We start from the raw sequence: 17976 nt of genomic DNA on the forward strand, positions 1-17976 counted from the left end.
CTGTGTTTCAGCAGCTGGTTAGTTTAGCCTGCAGGTTGCATTTTCAGAGGCTCAAGGCTTTGAGGTGTTTCCCACCAGGGAGGAGAGCTCTAAACCTCCCAGCTGCCCAGGTACACACAGGGACTGTGCCAGCAGGGCCCTGGGGTGTGAACCACAGATACCCAGAACAGTGGAGTGCCCAGGATCCTAACCAGCTATGGCCGTTGGGACAGCAGCCTGCCTGGCGCCCTGAGCAGGGAATGAGCGAGGGGCGGTGAAGGGGTAGGTTGGGGGAGGAAGGGTCTGGTGCAGGGCACAGGAAAAAGGCAGGGGAAGATCTGTGGGGGCAATATGGGGAGGGGTGAGAGAGGAGCATGGAAGAAGTGGCTTATTGCTGGATTTCGGGTGGCTGCAGCTCTTTCGGCCGGAGACGAACATGGCTGCTCCGCTCCCGGCATGGCCAGAGCCGACCGCACCCCCGCTACACCAACAGAAGAATGCTTCTGTCATTCAGGGAGGTGGTGTTCCTACACCAACGGGAAAACCCCTTCCATTGGCGTGGGCTGCATCTGTACGACGGGCTTCTGCCGGCAGAGCTCCGGCACCCCAGCCACAGTGGTATGGTGCCTGTAGCTCTACCCTTGGAGAGGGAGCTCCTGCAGCGGCTGGGTCAGCGGTTCAGGCTCCCCAGGTTTGCAGTGGTCACCCCTCACTCCGCCCATCTCCAGTGGGAACACAGCTGTCAGCTCACGAAGGCTTGCTGGGGCCCTGACACCACACCCCAGCTGGGTGTGCAGCAAGGTTTGGCGGCTCTGCCCTGGTTGCTTGCAATGGGGTTTGGTAGGGCGCAGACCAGCCCTGCTCAGGCCCCCAGCTGGTTCCCTTGTGGAACTGCAAAGAGCCCGGGAATGTGTGAGCAGCGAGGACGGGAGCGGAGCTGCTGCCCCTGCCTGGGAGCTGCAGCCCGGTCTTTGCCAGTGGAATTTGTTCCTCTGAAGTTTTCTGGCATTGTCTCTGAACTCTCCTGCTGTGAATTTCATTTGTCTGAGTTTCCTTGGCATTAGCCAGGACCCGGGAGGTGTAATAGGAACCACGGCTTCGAGCAAATCCTTAGCGGAGAGGCTCTCCTCTTACTGCAAATAAAATCCTTGCCTCTCTCTAAGGGGTTTCTTGTTAAAAGGCAGCTGAACAGGCAGGCTTCCTTCCCACCTTTGTGGAGCCTGTCTCCCCACTGCTGCCCCTTCCTGCAGGCATCCTGCACTTTGTCCAAACAAACTGTTCTCCCGTGAAACGCTGTCAGGTGCCAAGGCCCGTGTTAAAGGGCTGGGCCCTGCCAGTGTGTGCAATAATGCCTTGGACTGAGAGCGCTGAAAGGATGGGGCCATATCATAGAATCATAGAATCTCAGGGTTGGAAGGGGCCTCAGGAGGTCATCTAGTCCAACCCCCTGCTCAAAGCAGGACCAAACCCAACTAAATCATCCCAGCCAGGGCTTTGTCAAGCCTGACCTTAAAAACCTCTAAGGAAGGAGATTCCACCACCTCCCTGGGTAACCCATTCCAGTTCTTCACCACCCTACTAGTGAAAAAGTTTTTCCTAATGTCCAACCTAAACCTCCCCCTCTGCAACTTGAGACCATTGCTTCTTGTTCTGTCATCTTCTACCACTGAGAACAGTCTAGATCCATCCTCTTTGGAACCCCCTTTCAGGTAGTCGAAAGCAGCTATCAAATCCCCCCTCATTCTTCTCTTCTGCAGACTAAACAATCCCAGTTCCCTCAGCTCTTTGCCTTCCTCTCTGCGCAGCCCAGACGGCGTCCTGCTTTGTCAGTTCCTGTGTGAGTTCCCTTGGCAATCCGCAGGCGTTAGCACCGCGCTGCGTCGGTTGTTACAGACGGCGCAGGGGCCGGGTTACAGGCGGGGACTGAAAAGAATTCTGTTAGTGCTGTTCGCTCGTTTGGTTTGTTTAGTTAAACCTGCATTGGGGGACCAATCCGTGAAGGGCAGCGAGTGTCACTTTGAAACCTCATTGGCGGGAGCCCAGCTTGGAAATGCCGACGGAGGGCTGTGCTCTCCAAAGGCCATGCTGACAGCACAGCATGCCAAGGTGCGAGCAGTGCTGCGCTCAATGCCGGCTGCCTCAGGGCTTCACCTCACCGTGTGCACAAGGTATTGCTCGGTATGGATCTGAAAACTCATCCTTTGCAGGAGATGGGGTGGGGGGATGCAGTTATACCAGCACAATTGTGCTTGCCACCAGCCAGGAGGGAGACAGACAGCCCAGCACCATTTCCTGAACCCAGCTCTGCACTGTGGCGGCATGGGCCCAGCGTGTGCAGAGACCATGCACCAGCCCACAGCCAGGCCTCAACCCTGAGCTGGAGCAGCCATCTGTAGATATGAGAGGGCAGCCACCCCCATGGCACGTTACGCCTCTGGCGTCTGCTGGGGCTGCCAGCGTGGAAACCAGCTTCTCCCCTTTGTGCTTCCCACCAGACTCCTTGCACGCAGGCCAGTGAGCGCCCAGCAGATGGTACCTACTAGAGGAAAAGCCTTTGTGTTCCCTTATTTCTCCCCTGATCTGGGCAGCACGGGAGTTCCATCCCTGCACTCCCTGGTGATTTGGGTTTTCTGGTAACACCTGATCCATCAGCCCAGCTGACAAGGGCGAGGTGATTAATGGCAACTGTTGGACAAAGAGAGTTGTAACCTAGAATCCTAATTCCGCAGCACAGATGGCTTCCTGCAGCGAGAGGGTGGCTAGACAGCACAGCACTCCACAGTGGCAGATGAGCCGGCCCTGGCCTTTATGTGACACTTCATGTGTCTGTATCTTGCGGAGCGCCTGGTCCGACCAGGGGCCTGTTAACAAGAGTCACAATCCAGAACCGGGAGCCAGGCCTCTGCCAGATGAGAACACAATGCCAGGGCAGGAGGCAGCTGTGGCCTGTAGCATCCTGCTTGTTGTGCCCACGTCACCAGTGATGCTGTCAGGCACTTTGCCTGCTGCGCGGGAGGCCAGGGAAACACCTGGCCGCCCCCCTTGCGGTGAGCCGCCCCCTTTGCGAGTGCTGAGTGTGGCGCCTGCCTGCTGCCAGCTGATTTCTGTCTGAGCCAGCTCCTTTACCTTGGCTGGGGTTTGTTCTCCTTCTCCCTTGCTGATTGTTACGGGCAACTTCAATTCTGTGTGAACTCTCCGGGGCTCTTTGTCCAGCCACTGCTTCCCAGTCAATGGAGAGTAATTAGGGTCATAAATAATAGGCGGATCCTGCAGTCTCCTGGGCTGCTGAGCTGAACGTCTTTAGGGTGCTGGCTCAGGTGGAAGCTTGTCTGTACATGGTTGGGGTAGTTAGGGTGGGGCTGGGTCAACGTTAATGCTGTGGAGGGTGCCCCTTATGGGCGTCACCATGGTGACACTCGCAGCAGAGTGAGGGGAGAATAGGCCTGACTGTACTCTGCACCCACCCAGCCCACTTCAAAGTCAGCCACTGAGGAACCCCAGGGGATCATAGGAGAAGGTTGCAGTTCATCTCTGACTCTGACAGCACCTGGTCCTCCTTGCCCTGTTCTCACCGTGATGCTTATAGTGACTGTGGCCCTACACGGGCTTCCCACTGCCCCAAGGGACCTACCTCGCTCACGCCCAAACCACCTCCCTCTCCCATGTTTGCAGCGTGTGCTCCGATAGCGGTGATTCGTGCAGAGAGAGGGGCAGGGACACAGCTGGCAGGGTAGCATCAGTGTCGCAGCACCGTGAGTTCTTGGAACAATAATAGAGGGGAAAGGTGGCTCAGTAGCTAGCCTGGGCCATGCGAGAGCTGGGGCTAGTTCCCTGCCCTGCCACTGATTTGCTGCGTTACCTTGGGCAAGTGCCTTAGTCTCTCTGTGTCAATGGTCCTCTGCAAAACGGGGGGATAGCGCTTCCCTGCCTCCCAGGGGTGATGTGAGCTCACCGACTGTGAGTGCCCAGGTACAACAGGGATGGGGGTAGTTAAGGACCAGGTGTACAATCCCTGTCACAGGTTGGGTACCTGAAATTTGAAGCAGGGCCGCCCAGAGGCTTCCGGGGGCCTGGGGTCTTCGGCGGTGGGGGGCCCTTCCGTTCGGGACCGCTGCGAAGTGCCCAGCCAGCGGCAGGGGCCGCGCCACGCCGAGCGGGACCCGGCCAAAGTGCAGCCGGTCTTCAGTGCGGGTCTTCGGGGCACTTCGGCAGCGGGTCCCGGAATGGAAGGGCCCCCCGCCGCCGAATTACCGCCAAAGACCCAGCTGCACTTCAGCAGCAGGTCCCGCTTGGGCGGTAATTCACCGGCGGGGGGTCCTTCCGCCCCAGAGCGGAAGGAACCTCCACCGGTGAAGACCGGGAGCGGAAGAAGCTCTGGGGGCCCGGGACCCACGAGTTTTCCGGGGCCCCTGGAGTGAGTGAAGGACCCCGCTCCAAGGGCCCCAAAAAACTCTCATGGCGGTCCCTGCGGGGCCCGGGGCCTGGGGCACATTGCTCCTCTGCCCCCCCCCCCGGGCGGCCCTGATTTGAAGCATCTGTAATGGCTAGTCATGCCTAAAACCACATCCGTGTGGGTGTGGGGCGGTGGGTGCTGGGGACCCTTTGAGAATGAGGGGCGCAGTGTTCTGCGGGCTGTGGCACAAAGCATGGCGTTGGGAAGGTCGCTACACACACAGCATGCCTGACACTGACCCACAAAGGCAAAGACGTGGGGAGCTGAGCCCCTCTCAGTGCATCCCCCGTCCCCCATACACCACAACCCACAACCTTGGCTCTGCCCCGAAGGGATGGCACCCACCAAGCACTGCACTGCCTCATCCCCACGGCCAGACAAGCCCCACCCCCTTCCCCACACTGCCCCTCCCTGCTCTATCCAGGGTGGAGGCTGGGTGTGTTTCGAGCCACCCCCCAACCTGCACGAGATCCTTCCAGGCTCACAATCCTACCTTATCTACACAAACAGGGGCCTCCCCCACCCCATCCGCTGGGCTGGGGAATACCAGGCTACCTGCCCTCCCCTATCAAACCCAGCCTCCCCCACCCAGTCTTCAGCCCCCTCCCATCTGCCCTCCCATTCTCCCCACTGTCTCCTTGCCCTTCCGTTTATCTCAGTCTCCCTCTGCTTCTCGTACTCACCTGCCCCCTCTGTCTCCCTTTACCACCACCCCCGATACCTGTAGTGTCCCTCCCTGGTCCCCACTTTCCCCCAGCGCCCCGGTGACTTGGATCCCCCTCCCCTCCCAGTGTGCCCAGCATCAGGGCTGCCATCAGCACTCAGGGCAGCTTGGCTGTAGAGCAGGGCTCTTCTGTGTGGCCCGCCAAGCTCCCCGCGCCGCCCCGCTGCCGACCTCCAGGCCAGGGGTGGGCAAACTGCAGCCCGCGGGATTGCCCCCCCCCCCCATGATGCCGCGAGCCCCGCCCCGCGCCCGGAGGCCGCTGGCAGCACGTCCTTCGCCAGAGGGGCGGGAGGAGGCAGAGGGCTCCTGCGCCTCGCTACCGCCGCCCCCCACAGCTCCCATTGGCCGGGAACAGGGAACTGCGGCCAATGGGAGCTTTGTGGGCGGTACCTGGAGGAGCAGCGGCAGAGCCCCGTGCCCACCCCTGCTCCCCCAGGGGCTGTGGTTCCAGCTGCTTCCTGGAGTGGCGCGGTGCAGGACCAGGAGCTTGCCCTGGCCCCGATGGGCACCGCTGCCACCCCGGAGCTGCTCTAGGTAAGCGGCGCTGGGCTGGAGCTCACACCCTGCACCCTCCTGCACCCCAACTCCCTGCCGTGAGCCCCCTGCTGCACCCCACATCCATCCTGCACCCTCACTCCCTGCCCTGAGCCCCCTGCCGCATCCCTTCTGCACCCAACTCCCTGCCCTGAGCCCCCTGCCGCATCCCTTCTGCACCCAACTCCCTGCCCTGAGCCCCCTGCCACACCCCACATCCATCCTGCACCCCGACTCCCTGCCCTGAGCCCCCTGCTGCATCCCTTCTGCACCCAACTCCCTGCCCTGAGCCCCTTGCTGCGTCCCGCACCCCTCCTGCACTCCCTGCCCTGAGCCCCTTGCTGCGCCCTGCACCGCAACTCCCTGCCGAACCCTTCACCCCTCTTGTACCCCACACATCAACTCCCTGCCCTGAGCCCCCTGCCACACCCTGCACACCTGCACCTCAACTCCCTGCCCTGAGCCCCTGCCACACCCTGCACCCCTTCTGCACCCCCTGGTGACAGGGAAGGGGCAGCGTTGGGGTGGGGACTTTGGGGAAGGGGGTGGAAAGGGGCAGGGAAGAGGTGGGGCAGGGGCGGGGCCTCATGGAAGGGGTGGAGTGGGGGCAGGACCGGGGGCAGTGAGGGTGGGGGTGTCAGTGATGCAGCCCTTGGGCCAATGCACTAGACCTCATGTGGCCCTTGTGGTCATTTGAGTATGAGACCCTGCTTTAGAGGCAGTGGCCAGTTTTACTAGGGGCTGCCTGAATAGCATCCTGCCCATGCTGTAAGGAAATGTGTGACATTGCCCAGGGTACAATCTGGACAGATGGACAGTTGTCTCCCCTGAAATCTCCAACCTGGGGTGCCTTTAACAGTGCTTCGCTGTAAGAGCTACCACTCCTGGCCTGCTCACACACAGCCTCTAGCATGTAAATCACTCCCAGCTGAATTGTACGAGTGTTACAGCTAATCACGCATGAATTACATTACAGGGCGACCCCAGCAAAGTCCCACCCCCAGCAAAGTGCCCCCTGAAACGTGTCTTGTACTGCCCAGCTCTTTCCGTTACTCGTCTGGAGGGTCCCAAACACTTCAATCCAAGCACACACTGGTTTAGATAAAACAATAAAACAAGTTTATTAACTGCAGGAAGATTTTAAGTGATCACAAGTAATGAGGCATGAAAATCAGAGTTGGCAGGTAAAACACAAACTAAAACTAAAACACAAAAAGATAAAACACAAACTAATACCTAATTTAGCGAGCTAAATGAATTCAAAGCAAAGGCTTTTCTCGCCACCTGCTCTTTACAGTCTTTACTGGCTGAAAGCCTCCTGGCCAGGACCTGTCCCCAGTTCAGTGTTTCCTTAGGCATTGATACTGCCAGGAGCAGAAAGGAATGGAGGAGAAAGGTAGTTTGTGTAGTGTGTCCTCTATTCTTATACCTTTCTCTCCTCTTTGAGGATTATCTCCAGCAGGGGTATAGGCGACAGCTAGTCTGTCACACGGGAACCCCCGACCCAAAATGTAAATGTCTCGTTCACACCCTTCTTCTTGCCAAACAATGGCCATTTACACAGCTTGATTTTGTTGGCACCTGGCTGAGATGTTGACTAGTCTTTTGTTTTTGAGGAACTGGTCTGAGGCTGTTTTTCTAAACTTGGGACGTGTCTCAGCAATGTCATACAGTAGAATTTTATAATTTTACATACAATGTCGCCACACGTATTTTACCTAGACAATAATGCTCAGCAGATTATGAGTTTCCAAATGATACCTCACAAGGCATACTTTGCACAAAATGTATCAGAGTTTTGTAAAAAGGCTGAGCATAGGCGTACGAACTGTCACAAAATGTCCCATTGTGATTGAGGGCAGCCTGTGGTCTTAATCTCACTGAGAACAATGGGTGATGATCACCATTCTGCAAAAGGGCCGTTCCTTGTGAGCGTCTGCCAAGGAGATGATTCTCCAGCCCTGGCTGTAGGAGCACGGCATAAAAACCTTCACGGGAGAGAAGAGAAGAAATGTTATGACGCATAATAGTAAACTGGCCCTTAGTCCTACGTGACTTTTTTCTAACACTGTCCCTTGCCCCAGATTACTCCACGTTCACCTCTCTGCCAACTCCATGGAGCTGAACAACGGCTTGTAAAAGATGATCTGTTGACAAAACCTGTTCTGGGCCATCAACCTCAGACCAATTTCAGACCCTTCCTATTAAACATTTATGGAAAGAAACCGAGCACGACTCGTACGGAGACTCCAAAGGGCGACAAGTACCATGGGAGGCGTTTCACGCCCAAAGGCCACCCCAGGTCCTTGTGCTCCAGTTCCCAACTCAGCCTTGTCACTAGACTACGAGATTAGGGCAGAATGGTGTTAATTTTCCTCTCATCCCCTATCTCTTTGGCCCCGTTACCCACTGAGAGGCCTGTGGACTCCCCAGCACCCGTCCTCCCTCTTCCGTGTGGATTGCCAAGTTGTTCGGTGGATGATAACGTGCCAGCTTACAGGAACAGTGACGCTTTATAAGGCAGACAGAGCACAGAGGGGGAAGCAGCTGTGTTCCATCACTGCCTCTTTTGTCCTATTCTGGGATATGATTTTCTGGTGCATGTCTGTGCAGTTGATGTGAAATGAGCTGGCATGTCTGCCAGCAGAGGCTCTGGCAGTCACCATCGTGGCCCAGAACACTGATTTATGCCCCCAAAGCCACGTTTCCCAAATTAGGATTAACACTCTCAAAACCCCCAGAGTTTAGAAAGTGGCCCCATGTGGCTGGCCGCCATTTTAGCTGAGCTGTTTGCTGATGTCCTTGTAATGCCAGCCAGGCCAGTGGCTGAGGCGCTGAATACTGGTTGCCAGCCAGTATGCAAATTGGAGGCCGTCAGCCAGCCGCTGAGCGACGATGACATGTGAGCCACCCGCCTCAGTCTTGTTTAAAAATTAGCATAGATCCTGATTAGAACAACAACAGCCGCATTTCTGGTGCAGCTGGCGCCTGCCAGACAGAACTGGAGTCGAGTTGTTTAGCTCCTGGGGGGCGTTGTCAGCTTCTGCATAAAACAAGCCACGTCACAGAAAACCTCCCAGCATTAGGGCTGCAAAAGCAAATTCCCTGTTTTGCCCCAGCCCCAGCAGTTGCTGTTTCATTGTTGCAATGAGCATTCTCACCCACTCCTAACAGCAACTCAGAGCCATGGGGTGCAAGCCCTGTTCACATCTGTCATGTCCCTGTACCAGATGTGGACAGGTCACAGAGCTCGCTTCTACACCTCAGCTGTGTTCAGCATCTAGGGTGACCAGATGTCCCAATTTTATAGGGACAGTCCCGATTTTGGGGTCTTTTTCTTATATAGGCTCCTATTACCCCCCACCCCCTGTCCTGATTTTTCACATTTGCTGTCTGGTCACCCTATCAGCATCAGATCCTTTAATGCTGTGCCAGGATTACTGTATAATACAGTGTAGCATTCCACTACATCTCCCCCTTTAAGTTCTTCTCCGTGCCTACCATTTACAATATTTACATGATCATGCTGTCTCTGAAGCTCAGTATGTTTCAGTTTGTTAAGGATCTCTGAATCGTACTGGGTTTTTTAATTACAGGAGCCAAACACGTAACAACTTGGTCAGCTGGCTGTCCGGTAGTTACAACAGCTGGCTGTGGTCAGTTTGGAATTCTTGAGTCATCTTCTTGTTTTGTGTCCGCCAGCTGTAGAGTTTGCTCTGTGGATTGTTCTGTCTGAGGAACAAACTGTAGATGTCAGCAGTTTCTGTTGAACTCTCCACTGTCGGTCTCAATCACTTATGATCTGGGCAATGAATTATTTTTCTTCATGACAGCTGGGTGTCCTTTTTCTCCATCTGGTTTGACATAAACACGGTCACCAGGTTCTAGACCTGGCAGTTCGCTGAGTGATGACTGTTGTAAAAGTGTTCATGGGCTTTTTGCTTTTTATCCAATTTGGCTTCATGCCTGGCCACTGTGGAAACAGATTATTTTCCAAAGTTGGAACAGTACTTCTGAGTTGTCTTCCCATCAGGAGTTGTGCTGGACTATATCCAGTAGATGCTATTGGAAGAAGAAGAGCAAGGAGTGGATCTTTCTGCTGTGGATCTTTCTGCTGTGGGATTTTCTTGGTTGCCTGTACAGCTCTCCATTCACTACTAGTAATATGATCTATATCGTATTTCCTTCTGAATGACATAAATTCTGCTGCAGTGAATCGTGATCCATTGTCCATCAGTTGTTCTCTAATACAGAAGTGAGCAAAAGTGCACTTCAGTTTCTCAATAACACGGTGACATGTTATGACTTTCAAGTACATTATTTCTATATAACTGAAAAGTCCACAACGACCAGGTAATGATGTCCCCTGAATCTGCATAAATCTGCCGCTAGTCTCTTCAAAGATCTGGCTGGTACCGGTGTTCGTATACTGTATGGTCCAGCATTGTCTCTCAAACTGATTTTTACTGGATCTCCATTCAAAAGGCCAATATCATCAAATTCTCAATCAAGTTCTTCCACCTTTCTTGCTAGGCCCATCATGGCTGCCACACTGCGGCCGAAAAGGTTGTTGGTCTGTCGTCCGATCGTCACATACACTCTGAATGAAAGCTTTTGTCTTTGTAAGTTGTTTCTGTGGTGAACTGGCCCATGCAGTTCAGAATACCTCCAGGGCTAGTCAAAGCAGTGTCAGGTGACTTGAGTTCCCTTCTGAGATGACTGTGATGTCTGCTCCTGAGTCAATTTTAAAGTCAATAGTCTTGCTGTCAATATTTAGTTTCACTCTCCAGACAGGATTTGTGTCATCACAAGTGAGAGATCCCAGAAACAAAGGCTCTGAATTGTGTGTAATATGAGTCAACTCCCTGACTGCTTTGGTGCGGCAAACAGCTCCAAAATGTCCATATTTTATACATTTATTACACTGCACACCTCTGGCTGCACATGCATCGTCTCTTGGGATATGACTTTTTCCACATCTTATGCACGTAGTTTGTCCCTACACCCAGCCTGGGAGTTCTCTACGTGACTTTGAACACTCAGGTGTCTTGTTTACAGCTTCTAAGCTAGTTTTAGGTTTTTATGTTAATGAAATGGTTGCCTCAGGTCTCACCAAACAGGCCTCCCTTTGCCCCTCATGCTGGCCTGCCCCACAAGATACGGTGCCCACAGGCCTCTCTGCGCCCTGGCTACTGGCAGCCACGTTGTGGGGCAGCACTGCCAGCCCAAAGCCAGCCCGTTCTGACAGCTTGACAAGAGTCCTGCAAGGGCTGGCGACTAATAACCTCCCTCTCTGCTGCCCGTGCTGCCCCTTGGGCCTTCCCGTTACCGACAACAGATGTGCTCTGGTGTGGAGGACATCACACCAGATGTCCACCACACCAGAAACAGGCCACAAATGCCTGTTTCTAACTGACCCACAGCCTGCTGAGTGAGCGGTGACCCTGCCCTCCAGCCAACTCTTGCACTCCTGGGCTGCCTTGGGCCCACAGGCACGGGGTATGTCCTGCGTCTCGCGCATGGTGTGTGAGTGTAAATGACGACACTGGAACCAGGTGCTGGGTTCCCGTCTCTGTCTGTGCCAGCTCTTCCTGTCCTGCATGCTCCAGGCCAGATGGGGCCTGCCACTCCGCCCCAGATCCCCTGTTAGCTGTGGTTCCCCACTGGTCACTTTCCCAGCATAGGAGGGGCCAAGGAGATGAATCCGCCTCCCACTCTGTTCCCCAATCTCTGCACTCTGGGTCTCCATGGCCTGGCACTCACCATCTAGCTATCTGCGTTGTGTGCTTGCTCTCTGGCTCCCAGCAGTGACTGCTGGCACAACATGCTCCCCCATCTCCTGGGGCTGGCACATTGCTGGCACGGCTCTCCAACCTTAGCTGCCCCATGCCCTCCCCTGCAGCCCAGTCAGCACAGCCTGAGCTCCAAGGCCTGTACGTCCACCACAAATGCCTGTTTCTAATTGGCCCCCTGATTTATGGGTCACAGACAGGCCAGCAAAGGAAGGTGAGCACGGAGCTGTCAGCAGGGTGCAGCACTGGGGGTGCATGCGGAGCGATGCTCAGAGCTGCCCACAGTCTGTGGAGCAGTAGCACAGGGAGATGGGGCACCAGGGGTCAGCTGTGCCCAATGCCCTGTTCAGAGGAAGCCTGGTGTTCCAGAGAGCGGAGCGTCAGGTGCCTAGTGCCATCTAAGGAGAGCCCTTGGGAGGGGCCGGGGGGGAGGAGGTGTCGCTGTGCTGCCCATGGGGTGGGCCTCGGGGGAGAGGATGTCACAGTGCTGCCCACGGGAGGGGCCTCAGTGGGAGGGGGTGTTGCAGTGCTGCCAACGGGAGGGGCCTCAGTGGAAGCTCCCTTGTGCTGGGAGGGGCAGGTCTGTGTGGGACGAGTTTGGGGCTGCTTGGGGAGTCTCCCATTGCCATCCCAGAGGCAGGGTCTCTGGGGGGCTGGGCTGGGTGGGCTTCTTATTGCAGCAACCCTGCCACCAAACGGACACTCCTGGGCCCATGGGGGAGCCGCAGCAGACAGCGCAAGGATCAAATGGGCCTGAATCTCAGCCCTCTCCCAGCGGGCCAGGCTGGCTCCTCGGGGCCAGGTGGGCACCATGACCGGGTGAGGGGCATGGAGCTTGCTCACTGCTGCCTATGTGGCACCTGCTGAGGAGCTGCCCAGAGGCCTCTGCGCTGTCATGGTGGGGCCGGCTAACCTGGGGGGCGGGGCGTGGTACTGGACGTGGTCCCTCAATATCAGGACTGGGTATTTTTTGCCCTCGACGCAGGCCAGGAGAGCCGCTAACACCTACTCTGGGCTGTTTCCTTAAGTGACATCCGACCGCATCCCACCAATCATCCGCCGAGGCCCCGCCAATCAGACGCTGGCCGTGGATGCTACAGCCCAGCTGCAATGTCACGTGACCGGGAACCCGCTGCCGAGCATCCAGTGGCTGAAAGACGGGCAGCAGGTTGTGGGCAGGGACCCCAGGGTCAGCCTGTTAGACAACGGGACTCTGCAGGTCACCAACGTGCAGGTAAGCTGCTGCCGCCCCCCCACACCCCCCAGAACTGCGCCTGAAGCCCCGCAGCATGCACCAACTGGGCAAGGGCTGCGGGAGTCTCGGAGGGGCCCTCCTGTGAGTCAGCCTTTGCCGAGCCCCAGCTTTGTTACCTGGGGTTGAGTCCATAGCTGGGGTAGAAATCACAGAGCCCCTAAAGCTATCGCTGCTGTTCTGACTCTGCTCGCGCGGCGTCTCTTTGGCAAGTTTGAGACCCATTGGCACACATGCATTTGCAATCTGCCACTTTACTGGGCCTTTCAGTGTTGTCCTGTTGATGCTCCAGTTGGAACTGAGGCATGTTGCAAGTACTCTGGCTTATTTAATTTGCTGCGTGCATTGGTCCACCTGGCACAGTACAGCTTTCCTGGCTGCGTTCTGCGTTAAATTGACTCCCCCTTCTTGGTAATACCGCCGTGCACTTATTCATAGAGGTGCCCTATCAGGTCTCACGGGGCATGTCCCTGAATCCCTGCGTGGCCACAAAGTGCTTTATCCTCATAGCCCGCATGGCAGCTGAAGCACAGAGGTGGAGGGCCAGATTTGTAAAGGTATTCAGGGACCAGGCGAGGCAGATTGAAATCAGTGGGAGTTAGGCGCTTTTGAAAATCCCACTAGGCACCTAAATACCTTTACAAATCCGGCCCTAAGTGCTTGAGGCCATGCAGTCTCTAGAGTAGAGCAGGGACTTGGGTGCAGGTCTCCTAAGTCGTGCGCGAGCACCCAAACCGCTGGCCCAGCCGGCCTCGCCAATGCAAGCCACCAGGAGAGAAAGGAACGAGTGTAACGGACAGGAGCTGGGGGCTGGGCCGGTACAAAGAGCCCTGACACCAAGGGCCAGGGGCTTCCCGTGTGGGGATGCCAAGGGGGGTGAGCGGAGGACATATTACCAGGTGCTTGGCTGGAAGGGAAGGGGCTGCAGGAATCAAGGCAGCAGCAGCACAGGCAGTGTTAGCAGCAGGAGCCGGAGCATGGGTTAGCATGTCCCCCACCCAGATGCTGCGCCAGGGGAGCCAAGCATCTCCCCGGACTCTCCCCATTGCCCTGACAGCCTGGCTCCGACACAGACAGGGGAGCGGGGGGATAATGGTGACAGGCTGGGGCTGGGGGCTGGGCAATGAGCCCATCCAGTCTTCTCCCCACACCTCCAAAAGCCCCTGGGATCCCCTCCCAAATTGACCCTGACGGCCACTGCATCCCACTGGCTTTTCCAGGCTCCCCTGGTCCCACCGGGCCCCGCTTGTGTGAGGTGCGAGGGACGGGTGTGGAGCTGGAGTGGGCAAGGGCTCTGGATGGGCAGGGAAATCCTGCCGCAGTGCCAGTGCCGCTGCCCCGGGCAGAGGATGCTCTGGGAGGGAGGAGCCCCAGGGCTGAGCTGGGCCAGGGAGAGTCGTTAGCAAAGCAGAGGGCAGGGTTGGAGCTGAGCCTAGTGCAGGAAGCCAGCGTGATGCCAGGACTCAGGAGGCTGCTGACTGTGGCTGGGGGCCAGCCAGGCTCTCGCTCCCTGCAGGGATGGGTTTGCTAGGTTGGTCTCTCGTGGTATGGGCTTATGGGACCCGATTCCCGATTGCCCTGCCCTTGTGCTCCGCGGGCGTGAAATGCTGCTGCTCCCGTTGGGCAGCATTTCACACCCGTGCGCTAGTGTCCATGGCTGCCCAAGGGCAGGCACGGGGAAAGCAGGCCCTTTGCTCACCACCGCTATGGAGGGTCACGTTTATGGCTAGGGACTGAGTACCTTGGCATGCTGTGAGCTTACTCCTGGCTTGTTAGTTACACTCAGCCTCGGCGTCACTGTTTGAACTGAATCAGGGTCGCGACCCGTCACTGCACTGGCCCATAGCGGGCGGGAGGAGATGGAAGCTGCTTTACTGGAAGAGGAAGACACATTGATTTCCTCACCTGTCTTGCCAGACTGCCACGCTCCTCAGTCAGGTGGATCGGCCAGGGCTCTGTTGTTCACAGCACTGGTTCCACCTGTGAAATACCCCAGGAGAGAGTCAGGTGGAGGCGGAGGGGTCCCCAAACTGGCTAAGCTGGCAGGAGCAGGCAGAGCAACACAGGGCATGCACCTTCAGCAGATCCAGGGAGCAGGATCCCTGAGCCCGCCCTGCGCAGGAAAGTCCAGCCAGTGTCTGGGGCCAGCGGCACTGGGCTGACCCCTGGGAGCACACTCATTCTGCTAGAGGAGTGACTTCTACTGCTCCTCGAGCAAGAGAAACTAACCCCCGAGCCCTGTTCTGCCGGGCTGGCCAGTGTAACTACAGTCATCCCAGAAACATCACAGTAAAGGGGTCTTCTTCCAGGATCGCTGATTCTCCTCCCTGTGCTGGAACAGCAGCAATGGGACGGAGCACCCTTCTCCCCTGAGAACTGTACACACCTGGGGATGGAGGAGAGGCTGCTACCACCTTTGCTCTCCCAGTACAGTTACGCAGGTGCGGTATTTGTGTGCAAAGGCCTACGTTTGGGAAGGTGTTTTGGTGTTGCTTAGCACTGCAAAGTGCTATAAGAGCCCAAATCCCATTGACTTTCAATGAGACTTACAATCCGAAATGGGCTGCGCTCTGAAATTAGGTCAGTATAAACCCACCCCCCTGAGCAACCCAGTTAAACCATCCTGGGCCCTGGAGTCAACCCAGCTAGGGCCTCTCTGCTGCCGCGTTTGATGTGCACACAAGCCCTAAGTCATTTTGAAAATGAGACTACACCTAAAACTTTGGTCGACCCAGCTACAAGAGTTTTGTTCCCTGAGCACCACAAGTAGGTAGCCCTCACCTCAGTGCTTCCATTGATTTACCTGCATCGATAGAACAACCTCTTCCATCGATGTAGGAAGGATCTACAGCCCAGCGCTGCAGCGCATCCCTGTTAAGTGCAGAGCCACAGCATGTAGCGCAGACATGCCCTCAGGCTCCTAAGTCACTTAGGCCTTGTAACGCGAAGCTGAGCAATGCTTAACCACGTCTCAAAATCTGGCCCCCAGGCCTAACTCAGTCCTAGTTGATTTAAACGAACCCAGGGATAGACGTCCACCTAACCTTGCACCAGGGCAGGGCCTGGAGTCGGTGCAGTGCCTGGTACCCTGGGGCCCTGCTCACCTGACGGTAATGGGGCATTCGGCCATGATAACAGCCGTGCGCAGGACTGCATACGCTGGAAATCACATCGGCACTGAAGGTGGTGCTGCTCTCCTGTGGAGACAAGGCCTCACTCAGCTGTGGGGGTTTGGCCCTAGGGATGGCACTTCCTCTGAGTGGCAGTGGGCTGGGCGGGGGGAAAGGGAGAGCGGTGCTTTTTTTCCATGTGTGTGTGCGAATTCCGCAGCAGTAGAGGCTTAAAGTGTGTGTGCACCTGTGGGGGTGGGGGGTGCACAGAAGCACACGTGTGTGAGCGTGTACACCTGTGTGTCCATGCATGCACCCATGGTTTCTTTTTAAAGAGCAGATTTGGTGGGGGGGGGTGTGGAGGAGAACGAAGAGCCCCGAGCTCCCTTGGGAACAGCAGCTCTCTGCAGGGAGTGCAGGCTGGCTGGTTCCAGGCACTAAATGCCATTTGGGACTGGGCCTCATCCCAAAGAACGCCCTGCTCCCCATGGGCGCTGAGTCCCCCGGCTGTGCACCACCTCCTGATGTAGCCACAATGTGCTGCCACGCCCTCCCTCCCCCACCCCCACCTGTCTGTTAACCACACCTGTTGCAGCCTTCCCTACATTCAGATGGGGGAGGGCAGGGCCTGGAGTCGGTGCAGTGCCTGGTACCATGGGGCCCTGCTCACCTGTCGGTAATGGGGCATTCGGCCATGATAACAGCAGTGAGCAGGCCGGCTCCTGTCTCTGGGAGGCGGGTGTCAGGCGCTGGGCGGGCACGGCTGGGTGCAGTAGGAGCTGCGTTCCACCCCCTGGCTTGGAGGCAGACTAGGCGCGTCTGCAGCCTGGCGCGGCAGAGTCAGACGCGGCGCCGGGGTAAAGTGGAGGTTATTCATAAATTACTTATCAAAACACACAGCTCACGCTAAACAGTGCTTTAAAAATTGATGGCAGGCGTCAGCGGGGAGCGAACTATTTCACATTCGCTTTGGGCCGCCGTCGTGTGCGAGTCAGGAGGTTAATGCATCTGCCGGCTCCCGGCACACCTAATAGCATCGGTGGATAGCAGTTGTGGCTCTGTGCCCAGGAAGCAATGAGAGCTGTCAGGCGGCTAGCAGGGCTAGCATGAGTTAATGGTCCCCGGGGACGGCCACCTCCTCAGGCCATGCTGCTTCGTGGGGAAAAGTGGGGCAGCTCGTGCCACACGGACAGCCCCACCTGACGGGCGTGTTAAAGTGTTCCCTCCGTTCCCCTCTCTGCATGCTGCCCTCCTGTCCCCCAGGCCTGCTGCCTCCCTGGCCAGGGCTCCCCCGACCCTCTCTGCACAGCCTGTCTGCAGCGCTGCCCCAGCCAGGGACATCCCACCCTCTGCCCTGCTCAGAGGACATTGCCCCAGGCCTTGCTCTGCCAGTGGAGCTCCCCATACCCTGCAGCCCTCACCTCCCAGCTCCAGCAATGTGGAGTGTGCATGGCAGCACCATGCGGTGGCATCCCGGTGAGCGCGGTGCCAGGGGATCACTGCGGATAGCAGGCTGGGCTGTGGAGCTCTCTCGTGCCAGGCCCTGGCACCTCCGGCAGGCAGGCATTCCCTGAAGCTCAGGCTGAGAAGTCCCTGGACACTGATGGGCCATTTCTTGTCACTGGGATCTCGGAATGGCACAGCACTGTGGGAAGGGCCGTGGGGGCGGCTCAGAGACAGGCTCACTCCATCACTGCGCTCAGCCCCGTGCCATCCCAGGGAGCCTGCGGCTCTGACTTTCCCTGCCCAGCTCTCAGCCATGATCCATGAGCTGAACGCACAGGCATCGCTCCCCAGACCCCTCTCGCTGACCCCCTGCGTTATACACCCTGGCAGCCCTCTGCCCCTCCCATTCCAGACTGCCCCTTGCGGAGCAGTGCAGGAGGGGCAGCAATGCCCAGACACGCAGGCCAGCTGCCATCCTGGAGCTGCTCCCATCTGAGCAGAAACCCGGCCAGGACCAGGCTCTGTTACATAGCTTGGGGTGGCTGTTGCAGTTTCGTCTCTCCCAAGGAAACATCCAGCCAGCTGCCGATCCAGCCTGTGGAAACTCAGCTCCTCTCATGGAGAGCCAGATGTGTTCCCCAGAGAACTCCTCCCCAGGCCGCAGCCTGGCTGGTCCCGAGGGCATG

General features: G+C 57.0%; 1 protein-coding gene across 3 annotated transcripts in view; it reads left to right on the plus strand.

Annotated features, from left to right (window-relative positions):
- Positions 1 to 17976, plus strand: part of LOC120375836 (roundabout homolog 3-like) — a 130665-nt gene that overhangs the window by 97256 nt on the left and 15433 nt on the right. For all 3 annotated transcript variants that reach the window (XM_039496796.1, XM_039496794.1, XM_039496795.1), the window contains one exon: positions 12511 to 12716. In XM_039496796.1, coding sequence (XP_039352730.1) covers positions 12511 to 12716 — 206 coding nt within the window. The remainder of the gene's footprint in view (positions 1 to 12510; positions 12717 to 17976) is intronic.

Source organism: Mauremys reevesii, linkage group 12 (assembly GCF_016161935.1).
Source record: "Mauremys reevesii isolate NIE-2019 linkage group 12, ASM1616193v1, whole genome shotgun sequence".
Lineage (NCBI taxonomy): Eukaryota > Metazoa > Chordata > Testudines > Geoemydidae > Mauremys > Mauremys reevesii.